Source organism: Bubalus bubalis, chromosome 19, assembly GCF_019923935.1.
Source record: "Bubalus bubalis isolate 160015118507 breed Murrah chromosome 19, NDDB_SH_1, whole genome shotgun sequence".
Classification (NCBI taxonomy): domain Eukaryota; kingdom Metazoa; phylum Chordata; class Mammalia; order Artiodactyla; family Bovidae; genus Bubalus; species Bubalus bubalis.
In genome coordinates this window covers 41,051,589-41,069,420 of record NC_059175.1, presented here as the reverse complement: position 1 = coordinate 41,069,420, position 17,832 = coordinate 41,051,589, and the positions used below count along the sequence as shown (strand labels likewise).

General features: G+C 40.6%; 1 protein-coding gene across 5 annotated transcripts in view; it reads right to left on the bottom strand.

Moving 5' to 3' along the window:
• ZFR (zinc finger RNA binding protein) overlaps window positions 1–16,731 on the bottom strand; it is an 86,310-nt gene extending 69,579 nt beyond the window's left edge. For 2 of the 5 annotated variants that reach the window (XM_025270654.2, XR_006546671.1), the window contains exons 1-2: window positions 16,567–16,729; window positions 16,175–16,274 (exon numbers count right to left, since the gene is read on the bottom strand). In XM_025270654.2, the coding sequence (XP_025126439.1) occupies window positions 16,175–16,274; window positions 16,567–16,603 (137 nt within the window). In that variant the 5' untranslated portion in view covers window positions 16,604–16,729. Of the gene's footprint in view, window positions 1–16,174; window positions 16,275–16,566 lie in introns of all 5 variants that reach the window. The other 3 variants (XM_044932630.1, XM_025270655.2, XM_025270656.2) reach the window with 3 other exon arrangements.
• Between the last annotated feature and the right edge of the window lie 1,101 nt (window positions 16,732–17,832).

Sequence of the window (17,832 nt, the reverse complement as noted above, 5' to 3'; positions counted from 1 at the left end):
GAATGTTTAATTTCTGACCTTGAAAGGCAATGAGGAGAAAAATAATCTCAAGAAAATGTAGGTAGCTTCTGTCACTTGCATTATTAAGTGTGCTTTTTTTCCCTCTGGAAACTACTGTTGAGTTTATCTGTTTCAACTTTGGATAACACAGTAAAGTAACTGATAAAACATTTTTTCCCTTCTCTTGGCACACAAAACACAACCTTTCCATTAGCCCAAATTTAATGTTCAACACTGTTGGACTCTTCTAGGTCAAATTATAGGATTTTCTATGTCTACAAAACTGTCAAATTTATCTTCTTTATATTTAACATTTTATAATGTTGAGAATGATGAAAAAAGACATACTACCTTTAGGTATTCCTTAAGCTTGCTATGTCATGCTCTATTACCTTTACAATGCTATTAAAACAATAACTGCATCACTGCAGAATTTTGGAAGAAACTTAAAATTCAGGCTCTATTTTCTTCTTAAAAACAAGAACCAAAAAAATAATGAATCCTACAATTTCTACCAACTCATTAGATTTGTAGACTACAAGGGAGAAGGATGATTAAATATCTGGATTAAATATCCCAGCTGTGGATGTGACTGGTGATGGAAGTCAAGTCTGATGCTGTAAAGAGCAATACTGAATATGAAGATGGAATGTTAGGTTCATGAATCAAGGCAAATTGGAAGTGGTCAAACAGGAGATGGCAAGAGCAAACATCGCCATCTTAGGAATCAGCGAACTAAAATGGACTGGAATGGGTGAATTTAACTCAGATGACCATTGTATCTACCACTGTGGGCAAGAATCCCTTAGAAGAAATGGAGTAGCCATCAGAGTCAACAAAAGAGTCTGAAATGCAGTACTTGGCTGCAATCTCAAAAATGAATGCTCTCTGTTCGTTCCCAAGGCAAACCATTCAATATCACAGTAATCCAAGTCTATGCCGTGACCAGTAATGCTGAAGAAACTGAAGTTGAATGGTTCTATGAAGACCTACAAGACCTTCTAGAACACACACCCAAAAAAGATGTCCTTTTCATTATAGGGGACTGAAATGCAAAAGTAGGAAGTCAAGAGATACCTGGAGTAACAGGCAAATTTGGCCTTGGAGTACAAAACAAAGCAGGTCAAAGGCTAATAGCGTTGCCAAGAGAATGCACCGGTCACAGCAAACACCCTCCAACACAAGAGAAGACTACACATGGACATCACCAGATGGTCAATACAGAAATCAGACTGATTATATTCTTTGCAGCCAAAGATGGAGAAGCTCTATACAGTCAGCAAAAACAAGAGCAGATGACTGTGGCTCAGATCATGAACTCCTTGTTGCCAAATTCAGACTTAAATTGAAGGAAGTAGTTCCCTACTAGATCATTCAGGTTTGACCTTAATTAAATCCCTTACGATTATACAGTGAAAGGGACAAATAGATTCAAGGGATTAGATCTGAGTGCCTGAAGAACTATGCACAGAGGTTCAGGATATTGTACAGGAGGCAGGGATCAAGACCATCTGCAAGAAAAGAAATGCAAAAAGGCAAAATGGTTGTCTGAGGAGGCCTTACAAATAGCTAAGGAAAGAAGAGAAGCTAAAGGCAAAGGAGAAAAGGAACGATATATCCCTTTGAATGCAGAGTTCCAAAGAATACCGAGGAGACATAACAAAGCCTTCCTTGGTGATCAATGCAAAGAAATAGAGGAAAACACTAGAATGGGAAAGACTAGAGATCTCTTCAAGAAAACTGGAGATACCAAGGGAAATTTCATGCAAAGACAGGCACAATAAAGGACAGAAATGTTACAGACCTAACAGAAGTAGAAGATATTAAGAAGAATATAGAATATATTCTGTGGCAAGAATACACAGAAGAACTATATTAAAAAAAAATCTTCATGACCCAGGTAACCATGATGGCGTGATCACTCACCTAGAGCCAGACATCCTGGAGTTCAAAGTCAAGTGGGCCTTAGGAAGCATCACTACGAACAAAGCTAGTGGAGGTGATGGAATTCCAGTTGAGCTATTTCAAATCCTAAAAGATGATACTGTGAAAGTGTTGCACTCAATATGTCAGCAAATTTGGAAAACTCAACAGTGGCCATAGGACTGGAAAAGGTCAGTTTTCATTCCAATCCCAAAGAAAGGCAATGCCAAAGAATGTTCAAACTACCACACAACTGCACTCATCTCACATGCTAGAAAGGTAATGCTCAAAATTCCCCAAGCCAGGCTTCAACAGTATGTGAACCGTGAACTTCCAGATGTTCAAGCTGGATTTAGAGAAGGCAGAGGAACCAGAGATCAAATTGCCAATATCCGCTAGATCACTAAAAAAGCAAGCGAGTTCCAGAAAAACATCTACTTCTGGTTTATTGACTACGCTAAAGCCTTTGACTGTGTGGATTACAACAAACTGTGGAAAATTCTTAAAAACATGGGAATACCAGACCACCTGATCTGTTTCCTGAGAAATCTGTATGCAGGTCAAGAAACAGTTAGAACTGGACATGGAACAACAAGACTGGTTCCAAATAGGGAAAGGAGTAAGTCATGGCTGTATATTGTCACCCTGCTTACTTAACTTATATGCAGAGTACATCATGAGAAATACTGGGCTGGATGAAGCACAAGCAGGAATCAAGATTGCCGGGAGAGATGACACCACCCTTATGGCAGAAAGCAAAGAACTACAGAGCCTCTTGATGAGAGTGAAAGAGGAGAGTGAAAAAGTTGGCTTAAAACTCAACATTTAGGAAACTAAGATCATGGCATCCGGTCCCATCCCTTCATGGCAAATAGACAGGGAAACAGTGGAAACAGTGTCAGACTTTATTTTTCTGGGCTCCAAAATCATTGCAGATGGTGACAGCAGCCATGAAATTCAAAGACGCTTACTCCTTGGAAGGAAAGTTATGACCAACCTAGATAGCATATTCAAAAGCAGAGACATTACTTTGCCAACAAAGGTCAGTCTAATCAAAGCTATGGTTTTTCCAGGAGTCATGTATGGATGTGCGAGTTGGACTATAAAGAAAGCTGAGCACCAAAGAATTGATGCATCTGAACTGTGGTGTTTGAGAAGTCTCTTCAGAGTCCCTTGGACTGCAAGGAGATCCAGCCCGTTCATCCTAAAGGAAATCAGTCCTGAATATTTATTGGAAGGACTGACGCTGAAGTTGAAACTTCAATACTTTGGCCACCTGATGTGAAGAACTGACTCTTGGAAAAGACCCTGATGCTGGGAAAAATCAAAGGCAGGAGGAGAAGGGGACAACAGAGGATGAAATGGATGGATGGCATCACCAACTCTATGGACATGAGTTAGAGTAAGCTCCAGGTGTTGGTGATGGACAGGGAAACCTGATGTGCTGCAGTCCATGGGGTCACAAAAAGTCAGACATGACTGAGTGACTGAACTTAATACTGAATAAATTCAGGCTCTATTTTCTTCTTAAAAACTAGAACAAATAAAATAACCAATCCTACCATTTCTACCAACTCATCAGATTTGTAGACTACAAGGTCCAAGAGGGATGGTTAAATAGCATATGAACTGTTAACAGTTTTCTTGAGATCTTTTAACTCTCAATATTGTAGTGTTCTGTGTTTAGTTGCTCAGTCATGTCTGACTCTTAGGAACCCCATCAACTATTGACTGCAGGTTCCTCTACCCTTGGGGATTCTTCAGACAAGAACACAGGAGTGGGTTGCCATGGCCTCCTCCAGGGGATCTTTCCAACTGAGGGATCAAACCTAGGTCGCCCATATTGCAGGTGGATTCTTTACCATCTGAGCCACCAAGGAAGCCCAAGAATACTGAAGTGGGTAGCCTATCCTTTCTCCAATGATCTTCCTGACCGAGGAATCAACCAGGGTCTCTCTTGCATTACAAGTGGACTCTTTACCAGCTGAGCTACCACCAGGAGAAATGTCATTTGGATCCACTGAATCTCATTCTCTCCTTTTCAGTATTTTTGAGGTTATTTGACCATTTACATAAGAATAAGGGATAATGAAAAACTATTAGAAAATTTTCAATACGAATTAAAATTCTTATCCACATATAGATAAAATGGACCATGTTTTCTAAACATAACTGCTCATCAACTTTAATGCATGGACATGAAACATGTCCATCTGTAAATGCTAGTTCCACATTTTAAGTATTTCTCTAATGAGTTCCAACTCTTCATTACCTTCGGTTCTTCCTACATTTGAATTGTCAACATACAATGCTTTAAAAAGTTTTGATATGTTTTATGGCTCACATTTTTCTGGAGAGAGAGAGAGATGATGATGACCATATTTGATTCATAACTGCAAAACATTATCAATTTTTTGTTCTGGAATTATCTAATAAATCTTTTAATTTCTACACCATCTATTTCCTTCCAACTACCTTTGTATACATATCTGCCTTGAAGATTTGTTCACTAATGCACCATACCGAGTAAATTTTAGTTCACAAACATCACAAAACAAGAAAGATTTCTGCCACATATACTTCTAGCAAAATGGGATGTTCCTAATATTGTCACAGAATATTACATAATGAAGTCCTTCTTATTTATTAGATGAGAATACTTTTTCTTTTTTTATCCTTAGAAATATATTGTTCGTTTACTGATTCTTCAGTGTGAAGAAACTCATCTCAGACAGTGGTCCCCAACCTTTTGGGCACCAGGGACCAGTTTCATGTAAGACAATTTTTCCACAGATGGGGGGAGGGAATGGTTTTGGGATGATTCAAGTGCATTACATTTATTGTGCACTTTATTTCTATTATTATTACATTGTAATATATAATGAAATAATTATACAATTGCCACCTGGGCTTCCCAGGTGGCACTAGTGGTCAAGAATTTGCCTGCCAATGCAGGAGATGGAAGAGATGCAGGTTCGATCTCTGGGTTGGGAAGATCCCCTGGAGGAGGAAACACAACCCACTCTAGTATTCTTGCCTGGAGAATCCCATGGACAGAGGATCCTGGCAGGCTACAGTCCACAGGGTCACAAAGAGTCGGACACAACAGAAGTGACTTAGCATGTACACATACAATTGTCATTCACTGACAGGGTTCTGACAGGAGTCTGCACGCAATTGATTGTGGTCTCTGTGCAGTCCAGCAACTAATTGTGGTCCCTGTGTAGTCAAATCTCTCCGCTAATAATAATGTGTATTTGCAGTGGCTCCCCAGCACTAGCATCACCTCAGCCCCTCCTCAGATCATCAGGCATTAGATTCTCACAGGAGGAGCTTTGCAGCTCCTATGAGAATCTAATACTTCTGCAGGTCTGACAGCAGGTGGGGCTCAGGTTTAAAGGGAGTGATGGGAGCCTCTGTTAAACACAGATGGAAGCTTCCCTCACTGGCCTGCCACTCACCTCCTGTGTGGCTGATTCCTAAGGGTCTGTGGCCTGGGGGTTGGGGATCCCTGATCGAGGATATGGTATCTAAAGACCCTTATGCTGAGATTTTGCTCATGCAATCAATTTCACCATTATCATTTGTCTTGAGTAGTGTCCTTTTGTTCTTGCATTCATCTTATTTATGTAAAAACTGTCAAATATTTTCTTGTGTTAACTTTCTTATCTTTTGACAGCATGAACAGAGAATGACTAATTCTGACTCCTCAACTGTATTGAAGGAAAACTAAAAGCCAACAATTAAAGGTAGTGTCTCTCTCTTCTTTTATACCATCTTGAAAGATGCAAAATGTTGGGCAATGCAATATCTTCCACTTATTTCACTACCGTACCATCCTTCGAGGTGCTTCCAAAACCATTTTGCTATTGCATTACTTTTTTTTTTTAGCATAGCTGGAAATAAGTGATGAGTAAAGAGGAAATAATCTCTTTTTTCCTCTTTTTTTTTAGGATCACGAAATAGCAAAATGTTTCAAGAAACAGAAAAACAAGATCACTAAGATTCCATACTCTAAATCTTAAACTTATAAAAAAAGATCTAGTGGATCCATATGGTAATTGAGATAAAATAAATTTTATTCCATTTTGAAAATAAGCGAACAGTTTTCTTTGGAAGACATCTAAAAGAAAGTAATGCAATGTTAATCCTTGGAAATAATTGTCAACAGAATTACTCAAAAAAGAAACAAGCTATTGGGTATAATTAAAGCTGATGGATACCATAAATTAAACCAAAGTGCTCTATAACTTCCTATACTCAAGAAAAATACATCTTTCATTGTATCTCAAATATATTAACATTTCTTCAGAGAAAGGTATGGATACTCACAGAGGTGAAACTAAAAAAATTACATCCCGCCTACCAAAGACAGACAGAGCCAGGGAATGTTCAAACTACTGCACAATTGCATTCATTTCACATGCTAGCAAGGTAATGCTAAAAACTCTCCAAGGTAAGCTTCAACAGTATGTGAACTGAGAACATCCAGATGTGCAAGCTGGATTTAGAAAAGGCAGAGGAACAACAGATCAAATTGCCAGAATCTGCTGGATCTTAGAAAAAGCAAGACAATTCCAGAAAATCCTCTACTTCTGCTTCACTGACTATGCTAAAGCCTTTGACTGTGTGGATCACAACAAACTGTGGAAAATTCTTAAGAGATGGAAGTATCAGACCACCTTACCTGCCTCTTGAGAAACCTGTCTGCAGGTCAAGAAGCAATAGAACCAGACATGGGACAACAGACTGGTTCAAAATTGGGAAAGGAGTACATCAAGGCTGTTTATTGTCACCCTGCTTATTTAACTTACATGCAGAGTACAGCATGAGAAATACTGGGCTGGATGAAGCTCAAGCTGGAATCAAGATTGCCGGGAGAAATATCAATAACCTCAGATACACGGATGACACCACCCTTATCACAGAGTGTGAAGAGGAACTAAAAAGCCTCTTGATGAGAAAGAGGAGAGTGGAAAAGCTGGCTTAAAACTCAATATTCAAAAACCTAAGTTCATGGCATCCGGTCCCATCACTTAATGGAAAATAGATGGGGAAACAATGGAAACAGTGGCAGACTTTATTTTCTTGGGCTCCAAAATCACTGCAGATGGTGACTGCAGCCATGAAATTAAAATACACTTGCTCCTTGCAAGAAAAGCTATGACCAACATAGAAAGCGAATTAAAAAGCAGAGACATTACTTTGCCAACAAAAGTCCATCTAGTCAAAGCTATGGTTTTTCCAGTTGTCACGTATGGATGTATGGATAATAAAGAAGGCTGAGTGCCCAAGAATTGGTGCTTTTGAACTGCCGTGTTGTAGAAGACTCTTCAGAGTCCCTTGGACTGCAAGGAGATCAAACCAGTCAATTCTAAAGGAAATCAATCTTGAATATTCATTAGAAGGACTGATACTGAAGCTCCAATACTTTCGCCACCTGATGCGAAGAGCCGCTCATTAGAAAAGACCCTGATGCTGGGGAAATACTGAAGGCAGGAGGAGAGGGGGACGACAGAGGACAAGATGGTTGGATGGCATCACAGACTCAGTGGACATGAGTCTGAGCAAGCTCCGGGAGATAGTGGTCAGGGAGGCCTGGCGTGCTGCAGTCCACGGAGTGGCAAAGAATCGGACACAACTGAGCAACTGAACAACGAGCAACAACCTGCTCTTCATGTCGGTTTTTCTTTTTTTTTAACTAGTATTGTTTTCAGAATTTTTTGGATATCATCTGAATAATGAACTGTAAGTCTATACAATAAGACCCTCAAATCCTCTAAATGTGAAGCTAGGATAACCAGATATTCTGAAAGTAAGGGTTAGCAAATGAAGGATTTTAAGCATAAGAGTATTTTGATAAAATTTATAGTAACTATGTCTGCTTACAGTAAAAAATGGTTTGTGATGGGTAGAACTGGGGTAGTGAGAGTAGCAATAAAATCATCTTCATAAACCGTATCACTCTTTGCCCTACTTCCCTGGTGGCTCAGAGAGTAAAGCATCTGCCTACAATGCGGGAGACCCGGGTTTGATCCCTGGGTGGGGAAGATCCTCTGGAGAAGGAAATGGCAACCTACTCCAGGACTCTTGCCTGGAAAATCCCATGGACGGAGGAGCCTGGTAGGCTACAGTCCATGGGGTCGCAAAGAGTCGGACACGACTGAGCGACTTCACACACATATGTATTTTTAAAAGGCTCATTGTTTTTTCTATCAAAAAGTATTATTCTTCAAATTTCAAGTTCTCTGCCCATTTAATGCAGACTACTATACCAGTATAATGCAATTATATATTATCTTTTTCAAGAAATAAAAAATTAATTCAAAATTTTATTTTCACTTCTTTTATCTTTAAACACAGTGCCTCCCAATATTTTAAGCCCATTTAACCTCTAGGACCCTCAAGAATTTATTTGTGGATAAACAACAAAGTCCTACTGTATAGCACAGGGACCTATATTCAATATCCTGGGATAAACTATAATGGAAAAGACCATAAAAAAGCATGTTTGTATGAGTATAACTGAGCCACTTTGCAGTACAGCAGAAATACAGCATTGTAAATCAACCATACTTCAACAAATTTTTTTTAAAAAATTATTTGCGTACTAAGTTAAACTGCAAAACCTATTGTATGCAAAATTTTATGCTTGTCTTTCTGTAGCTCCAAAAAGAGTCAGATTCTAGTTTTTCTATAATGGCTGCCCATGAAAATTAAAGCAATGATTTTGATAACTGTCAATTCTTTACTTGGCCTCTCTAAAGCCTTAATATTGCTGACTACTTTATCTTCTTTAGGTTTTTATGAACACTACATTCTCCTAGCTCTCTGTTCACCACCACCCTGGCCCCGTTATTTGTTTCTTTCTCTGGCTCTACTTTGAACACCGAAGTTCCCCACATTTGTAACCCTGACTCTATTTTTTTCCCCCACTCATTCAAAAAAAATTTACTAAATGTTTAAATTAAATGTTTGATGCATGACAAGTAGTTCCTCTGGTTCATCCATACTCACAGCTACAATGGTGGATTCACCACCATATATGGCTAATATTCACATTTACACTACGACCCGTATCCCAATTCTGAGCTCCATTTCCAAATGCCTACTGAATATTCTGAGCACCTTACAAATGTTATCTCTTTGAATTCTCAAATCATAATGGAGAATGTAGAGGCCTCCTGGGATGCTGATAATGTTGTGTTTCTTGGTCTGGGTGCTGATTATACAGTGGTGCCCAGCTTCTGACATTTCATCAAGCTATATTCTTATTATATGTGTTCTTTTCATATATATCACACTTCAAGGGAGAATTTTTCAAAAAATTTCAATCCTACGAGATAATTATTAGTATTATCTCTAATTTATAGATGAAGAAACTCAAGTACCAAAGGACTGTTTGCCCAATGTCACATGGAAACTAGTAGAGGGAGCCAGGACTTCAGAACCAACCAACTACCAACCATATTAAGAATTTAATTCAAGAATTTTCTGGCAGTCCAGTGGTTAGGACTCTGTGTTTTCATTGCTGAGGGCACATGTTCAATCCCTGGGGAACTAAGTCCCTACATGCCACATGGTGTGTCCAAAAAAACCTACACAAACCAAAAAAGAATTTAATTCCTTCTTGCCTTGGCCAACACACTTTGTCTAAAATTACCCTGCCTCGATTTTCAGAATACCGTGAAGACTACCTCAAACCCCATAGTTGAAATACTTCAATTCCCCATTTAAGTATTTTATTAAAAATCAGTACGATCGTTACCATAGCAGAGTTACCTGTAGGTATACCTGCCCCTACTCTCATTTTCCAGCAGAGTAAACTCCTTGAGAGCAGGGACTATGCGTACTGCAAGTTACTCCCTACAAATGCATTTTAATGTAGTTATTACATGAGGAGACTAATATTAAAAAAACAAAAAGTCAAATGTTCTTTATTTCAATAATTTGCCCTGTGTAAGGGTGAATTAAGAGCTGCACTGTACACAGCTTTCAGAAAACACTAAGCAATGTTATTCTTAGAACGACGACCCCAATTATGATAGAGTGATGCCAAGGACAATGTATGGATAAGTACCGTAGGCACACTCCCCACCTTTCATCTCTTTCTAGTAATTCTAACACACTTTGTCAGTTACTACATTTACAAGCTGAAGGACTGTTTTCTGATTATCCTGATTATTTATTTCTGAATAACAATTTGGTTGATTTGCTTTTTTTGACAAGTATCTCTACTTAAACAGCCATATATTCTAATCCACTGCCCGTAAGCATACATCTATTTCTGGGATCTCTACTGTAAGCCAACGATCTGTCTGTCCCTCTACCAATACCACATTTTCCTGTTTAGTAACATCTTTTGGTCCCTGCTAATATGCATGATATCATGACAAGACTGTCTTGACTACTTTTGGACAAATACTCTCTTCACTGTCAACGTAAGAATTTCTTTATCAAGTTAACCCAAAAAGTCTGCTGGTTTTTATTGGAGTTACATTAAATATATGGACTACTCAGGAGAAAACTGATTAACTTGATAGTATTGATTTTTTTTCACTCCATGAACACAGTCCATCTTCATGTATGTCTTCTTTTATGTTCTTTATAGCCTATTTTATTTTTTCCTTAAAATGTTTTGCATTATCTCATTATTTTTAGATCTACTTAATAGATTTTATGGCTATGTACAAAGAACTTATTTGAAATATAATTACCTAATCTGACATTGATGAAACATGACTGTTACCAATATTTCCCTGATCTTAGATTCAGGAAATCTGAATTCTTATTATTTCTCATATTTGTCTGTTAATTATAATCATGTTACTTGCAAGTAATTAAAAATGTGGAGGTCTCTATTAAACTGACACTGAAACTGAGGCTGCCAACTGATACTCAAGTACCTACTTTTAACATTGAGATGCTGCTGCTGCTGCTAAGTTGCTTCAGTCGTGTCTGATTCTGTGTGACCCCATAGACAGCAGCCTACCAGGCTCCTCTGTCCCTGGGATTCTCCAGGCAAGAACACTGGAGTGGGTTGCCATTTTCTTCTACATTGAGATGATGAAACTCCATATATCAAATGTAGGATAGATATCAACTAAGGATAGCTTTTAGAACCCTTTTAATATTATTATGCAAATCTCTGCTGAAAACTAACATGGGTAAAGTACCTATTGAAAATCAGGCACTAGGCCAGGAAGTTTTATATTTAATCTTCACCTCAAGGCAAGTCAGCTGAAGAAACCAAGTCGTAGAAAAATTAAGGGACTTGGACAAGTGCCTAAAGAGACAAGAGATTCAAATCCAAAGTGTGACTAGCTGATTCCCTTTTCATTATACTATACTGTGAAGCAGGTTACAAAAGCAAAAGCACAGTCAAGAATACACTTTAAGCATTCTATAGAGTGCTATTTTGGCTCACACTGCCCTTAAGGCTATTAATAACACATACAGGACACATCCCTGTAATAGCACTAATCCTTTTGGAAAGAAAACGTTCATTATTTCAAATTCATTCATGCAACATGAACCCTAAGATCTCTAATTCAACAATGGAAGTTAATATAATTAGCAGCTGCAGTAAATTTTTTTCGGTAGAGCCAGTAAATTTCCATCACTAACATGGTTTCAAAAACCTGTTCATCTGGTTTTTTCCCAGTCTCAGTTAGTGACCTTACTAGTGTTACTTTTATTCTTTCCTCCAAGATACAATATTCTTAACTCTACATTCCAATAAAAAGGAAAAAAGAGAAGGAAAAAAAAAGAAAATTCACTGGCTAATCAGCCTATCCAAGTTACCTTAGTGATGTGAAGAGATACTCATCCTTTAGGAATAGATGTCCTAAAGACATCTCAAGAATCACTAGATGAGATGACTAGCAGATGTTTAAGCTAATATCCAGACAACAGTCAAAATCCACCTAAACATTTATTATTTAAGAATATTATTATTCTAAGATATGGGGGCAATTATCTTGGATCGTTATACAATCATTACTCAAGTTTTTGAACTCAATAAATTCTAGATATTAAAAGGGTAAAAAATGTTGCCAAATGATTATTTTAAATAGCTAACTTTATTGAAGGTAGAATAACATTCAGATAAGAATTATAGACAGAACAAAGCAAGTTTAAGCACAAGCTAAAGATTCAGGTTATGCAGGAAACAGACAAGTATCTTGAGTAGATAGGTGACAAGAACTGTAACATCCATGGCTTTTCTAAGGAATAAGAGAAACTGGCTGTTTAAAACTCTCAAAGAAAAGATTATGTCCTATTAATAGTAAACTATAATGAGATTACATTAATTTGTATTATAGTGTATTTGTTTATGCCACAAAATTCCTTAAAAAACTGAAGAACTTCTATGAGAACTTCTGTATAACTCCCAGTAAGAGAGGAAAAAACTGATTTGATCCTACGAAACATTAATTTTTAGCAAGTTTTTTCCACTGAGAATTATCTTCCTCACATTCTTTGCTACGGTTAAGTCCTTACAACTGTTAAAATTGTTTTCTCCAAAATTTATTATAAAATTATGTCTAAAAGTTTTAAAGTATATCTTCTCAAACAAAAACAAGTACTGTACTGAAGTAGGTACCTATCCAACCAAGTTCTCTTTCTGCCATGAAGCCATTCCAATTTTTTTCACCATGCCTGAAATCTGCTTTGTCCTGCACACCCCAAATAAACATTCTACCAGAAACATATACATATAAACACAATAATTAATAATTTTTTTGATTTTGTAATTTCCAAGGGGGAAAAAAGCACATGAATGGTAAGAAAATGAAAAGATTACATTTGCAATAGTGGCCAAATGGCACAATAGGTTTATTTAGTAGCGTTAGAAGAAATACAAAAAGAAAAAAAAAAGAAATACAGAAAGCAGGAAGAAAAATAATTCAGTAGCTGATGGAATATGTAGCATAAAGATTGAGTAAATGCTTATCACAAAATATCTAATATGCATTATACAAAAGAAAAACTTGGTTTATCTAAAAATTATTAGTAGCAGGACTTATATTCTTATAACATCTCTTAAAGAACTTTGCTATTTAGTATACCATTATAAATCTCAAATACTAATAAGCAAAAAGAAAGCTTAAACTTAAAATAAATTTAATCAAATACCTTACATAGCTGTAACCAAGAAAACGAAGAACCACAATTAAACCTAGACTTAAGAAATAGTTACTTTCAGTTATCTGTACTCTACGACAGGTGAAGCCAATTATTCATGTAATCCAACAGGTAAATGTTTAAGATTTCCTTGAGTTTACATCCTTTAAATTAAAAAAAAAAAAAAGTATATTTTTGAAAAGTAATCCGTGGTCTTCCATGTCGGAAAGTTGTATTTTAATGATTTCTAGACAGGAAGAAAGATGAACATCATCACTGCATTTTTTGCATATGCTTTTACTATTATTTGTTGATCCTCCTTGAACAAGTGTTAGCATTATTGAATCTGATTTCTTTCCATTAAAAACAAACAATTCCATGTACTATGTTATGTACAAGGCTAAAGTATCTTAAAAATCCAGGTTCGATGCACGATACTGGATGCTTGGGGCTGGTGCACTGGGAAGACCCAGACCTGGGATGGTACGGGGAGAGAGGAGGGAGGAGGGTTCAGGATGGGGATCATGTGTATACCTGTGGCAGATTCATGTTGATATATGGCAAAACCAATATAATACTGTAAAGTTATAAAAAAAAAAAAAAAAAAGAACAGGAACCAAAAAAAAAAAATTAGTTTTGCCAATATATGCATAAATAAGAAACATCAAAAGACTAGTCTTTTCTCATTAAAGTGTTAGTCGCTCAGGCGTGTCAGACTCTTTGCAACCCCATGGACTGTAGCCTACCAGGCTCCTCGGTCCATGGTATTCTCCAGGCAAGAATAATGGAGTGGGTTGCCATTTCCTTCTCCAGATCATCTTTCTGACCCAGGGGTGGAACCCGGGTCTTCAGTATTAGACACACATAAATATATAAAAATCAGTTTAATATTTTGGATTGACGTAACAGTTTACTAAAACTATTAAGATTCAAAGTAAAAAAAAAACAACAAAAAAACTACATAGAGAAATTCTGTAATAGCTTCCTATAATGGGATAAAATACATATATACAAATATTTTCATCTGATTAAGTACCTTTAAATTGGCATTTCCTCCCCTCATTTCTATCTATAGGTTTGCATTAGAAAAAAAACTTCAAACTGCCACAAAGAACTCACTACGTTTTCAGTCAAGTTAATAAATAATCCAACAAATCTATCATCACTCTGGAAACAGTATAACAGAAAAATAGTGTTAATTAAAATTTAAGTGGTTAAATAGTCTTGTCTAGAACACATAGTACTTGGTACCAGTAGATTTAGGACACAGATGCTCATTAGTTATCTCTTATTTCCCAGAGAAAGAAAAATGGCTTGATTTTTCTCTTCACGATATTATCAGCTGTTTAAAGTAGCTGAAACTTCGCCAGTGTTTAACGATCACAACTTTTAAGCGAAGACTTTTTTTTTTTTTTTTTAACGTTTTTGCTCCAATAATCTGTCATCTCAGTCCTTTTTCTCCAAGTAAGCTTCAAGGTAAAAGGACTTGTAAAAGACGCCACATGCGTTCAAGGCATTCAACAATTAGTAAAATATCAATTTCATCAATAAAATATTTATACATCTCTTAAAAATCAATGGTGTCTTAAACATTGAGTGCTTTAAATCGGCAGTGGGTTTTTTTTAAGGGATACATAAAATAATGACACCCTTTCCTTTACAATATATGGTGGTGTTTAGTTGCTACTCCTGTCTGCCTCATTTACAACCCCATGGACTGTAGCCCGCCAGGCTCCTCTCTCCATGGCATTTCCCAACAAGAATACTGGAGTGGGTTGCCATTTGCTTCTCCAGGGGATCTTCCCTACCCAGGGGTCGAACCGAATCTCCGGTATTGGCAGGCGGATTCTTTACTGCCTAGCCACCAGACAAGTGCTTGCAAGGCACAGCATCTTATTATTCCATGAAATATGGCAATTGTGTTTCAGAATTACAAGTTTTAACCACAAAAGACAGCTTTATTTTACAGATGAGGAAAATGACAGCTCAATTAAGAGATACTCCCACTGTCATAAAATCAGGAGCAAAATAGACTGGAACTCAGGTCTTCTAGTTCCCAGTGATGTCCTTTCCATTAGAGCACCCACCTTCTGAAGTGAATGACGTGAGAAAACTACCTAGGTTTTAAATTGCCTACTACACAGATATCTAATATAATCTTTCTATATTTAAAAAGTTGGTCACTTAGGAGCCCTGTATGCTTACAGCCTGAATCTAGAGCCTCTCAGAATGACTCAAAAGTAACAAAATCTAGCTTTTTTCTTTCTTTTGAGAAGATACATAACGAACTACAGACATTTCAGAAATTAGAGCTTCCCTTAAGGTAGAGATTTCATATGGGGCATTTCACTAACTCTGTACCTCACTAGCCCTTTTCATTTCTCCGGAGGAGAAAGACCCGCCCAGGGGAATTACCGGCCCACCTGGAGCCTAATCGCAATAGCTGCAACAAGGCAGTGGACTCATTTGTCAGCACTAGAAACTTCGCGCATCTTTTCCAGTCCACCAGCTACACAATTCACAGGTGGTTGGTGTGTTTACCTCTCTCCTCACGGGGAAAACTAAATCAACCTAATGAATACGATGACACCCGCAGTTAGTTTTGCGGGGCTCGGGTGGAGGGCCAGGTGAGATCACGGGACGCAGAAGGCGCCGAGAAAACGACACGTTATCTGGGCTCGGGGGCCCGAACACCCGGCGAGCAGAGGCAGCGCGCGGGCCGGGGCGACCCCCACTCCCTCAGAGAAGCCCTGGCCCACTCTCTCCATCCCCAAGCGGGAGGGGGAGCCGAGGTGGGGACCGGCCCGCGGGGCGGGGGGACCGCAGGGGCCTCGGCCTCCGCTCCCTCCCTCAGCCCGCCGGGCGGGGGCGGCGGCGCGGCTCCGAAGCCGCGGGAGGCCATTTTAGCTGCGGGGCCGCCGAAGGCCCGGGCGGCCCTCCGCGGCCCCCAGCCTCACCGTCCCCTCGCTCCCGCCCCGGGCCGGGAGAGGCCGCGGGCCTGGCCTGCCACGGGCCGGGACTCCGGGGGGTGGGGAGTGGGGGCGGGCGCGGGGGTGTCGCGTCGGCGGGATCCCGGCGGAGGGGCGGGCAGGGGGAGAGGAGGAAAAGAGCGGGGAGCCGTTACCTATACTGGGCCGCAGCCGCCGCCGCCGCCGCCCCGCTGTGGGTGAATCCAAAGTAGTTGCCGGTCGCCATTTTGGCATCTTCCCCCAGCCGGCTGGGCACTGCGGCGGGCAAGGAGAGTCGGGTCCCATGGCGGGAGAAGAGGCGCCGAGGGGCAGAGACGCCGAGGGAGGGAAGGGGGAGAGAGAGAGAGGCGCCGTGAGAAGCCGCCCTCGCCGGGCCGCGGCCGCGCCGCCTCCCCCTCCCGCCTCGCACTCCCTCACTCACTCGCACGCCCGGGTGGCGGCGGCCGCCGCCTCCTCCCCGGAGCCTGCCCCAACCCCCGCGCCTCCCCGCCGCCCCGGGCCGGGGAAGAGGCCGGGCGGGGACCCCTGAGGGGCACATTATACTCACCATAGGTGAAAGAAACTACAGGGCATATGGGAATCATGGGCTCGGGCTGCTGCTGCTGAACTCTGAACTCTCACCCGCTGCCTCCCTCCTCAGCCCCGCTCCTCCTCAGCGGAGAACAGACCGCCGCCTCCCGCTGCACTGCGCAGGCGCGCCCGCGCGCGGCACCCTGGGAACTGTAGTCCCGCCGCCTTCGCGGCTCGGGCGGGCGCGTGCCGGGCCTCAGCCGAGGCGGGCCAGGGGCTTCCTCCGAGAGAGGCGGGTCTGGCTTCCTCCGCGGTGGTGACCGGGCGAATCGCCTCGGGCCAGTCGAGAGGAGGAGTCAGAGAGAGTAACTGGAGAGAGTGACGTCTACCAGTCTTTTCTTCTTACTTTTCACTTCTTTTTACTGTTGCGTGCGCATCTGTTTTTCTCCCTTTCAGCCCTTCTCCAACCCTTGCACTTTTCATCAGGATTTGAACTGGACTAATGTGGATTCTTTTTCCTCTGTATTTCTCTCATTCCCGCTTCTTGTCCTTAGCCTTTGAAGTGGAGAGGGACAGACGGGGAGGGGAGAAAGAGAAAAAGAATGGCAGGTGTGCTATTGCGTTGGCTACCCCTTCCGAATTAATCTCTTCCGGTCGCCTTTCTCTCACTCGCGCCCACTCCCTTGATTCCGAGGATGTGTATGAATCCTCCACAAAGCGTCAGGTCCCGTTCTGGGTACCGGAGATAGAGCAGTGAGCAAAACAAAAGTCCCGGTTCATACTGAATTTACCTTCTGGGAAACTGGAGTGGGGGGGAGGGGAGGAGCGGGGTGGGGGGTGGGGGTGGTGGTGAAATTCAGACAATAGCCAAATAGTCTGTCGGCTGGTTGATTGCAGCTTAAAGAATAAAGCAGGGTAGGAGTTAGAGAGCGAGGGAGAGAGCGAGGGTGTGGTTAGGGACGCCGTCGAGTAGAGCTCCAGGAAGTGAGGAGATAAACCTGGTGTCGCTGGTTGCGGGAAGAACAGCAAATGGAGAGCCCTAAGCAGGAGTGCTCAAGAGCAGCAAGGAAGTTAGTCTGGCTGGAGTCGAGTGACAGGGAGTCGGGATCATAACGGTCTGCTAAGAGAGCCTAATCTGTCAGGGTCAGGACAGGAGGGTACTCTTCCCCCGTGCAGGCGTGTCTTTGTTCCCTCTGCTTTCTCACTTTTTTCCAACTATTCTCTTTCCTCTTGCAATCCCTCGTCGGATTGTTTCTATTTCTCCCACCTTATCTCGTTTCCTGCCTTCCGTCAGTGCCTAGGT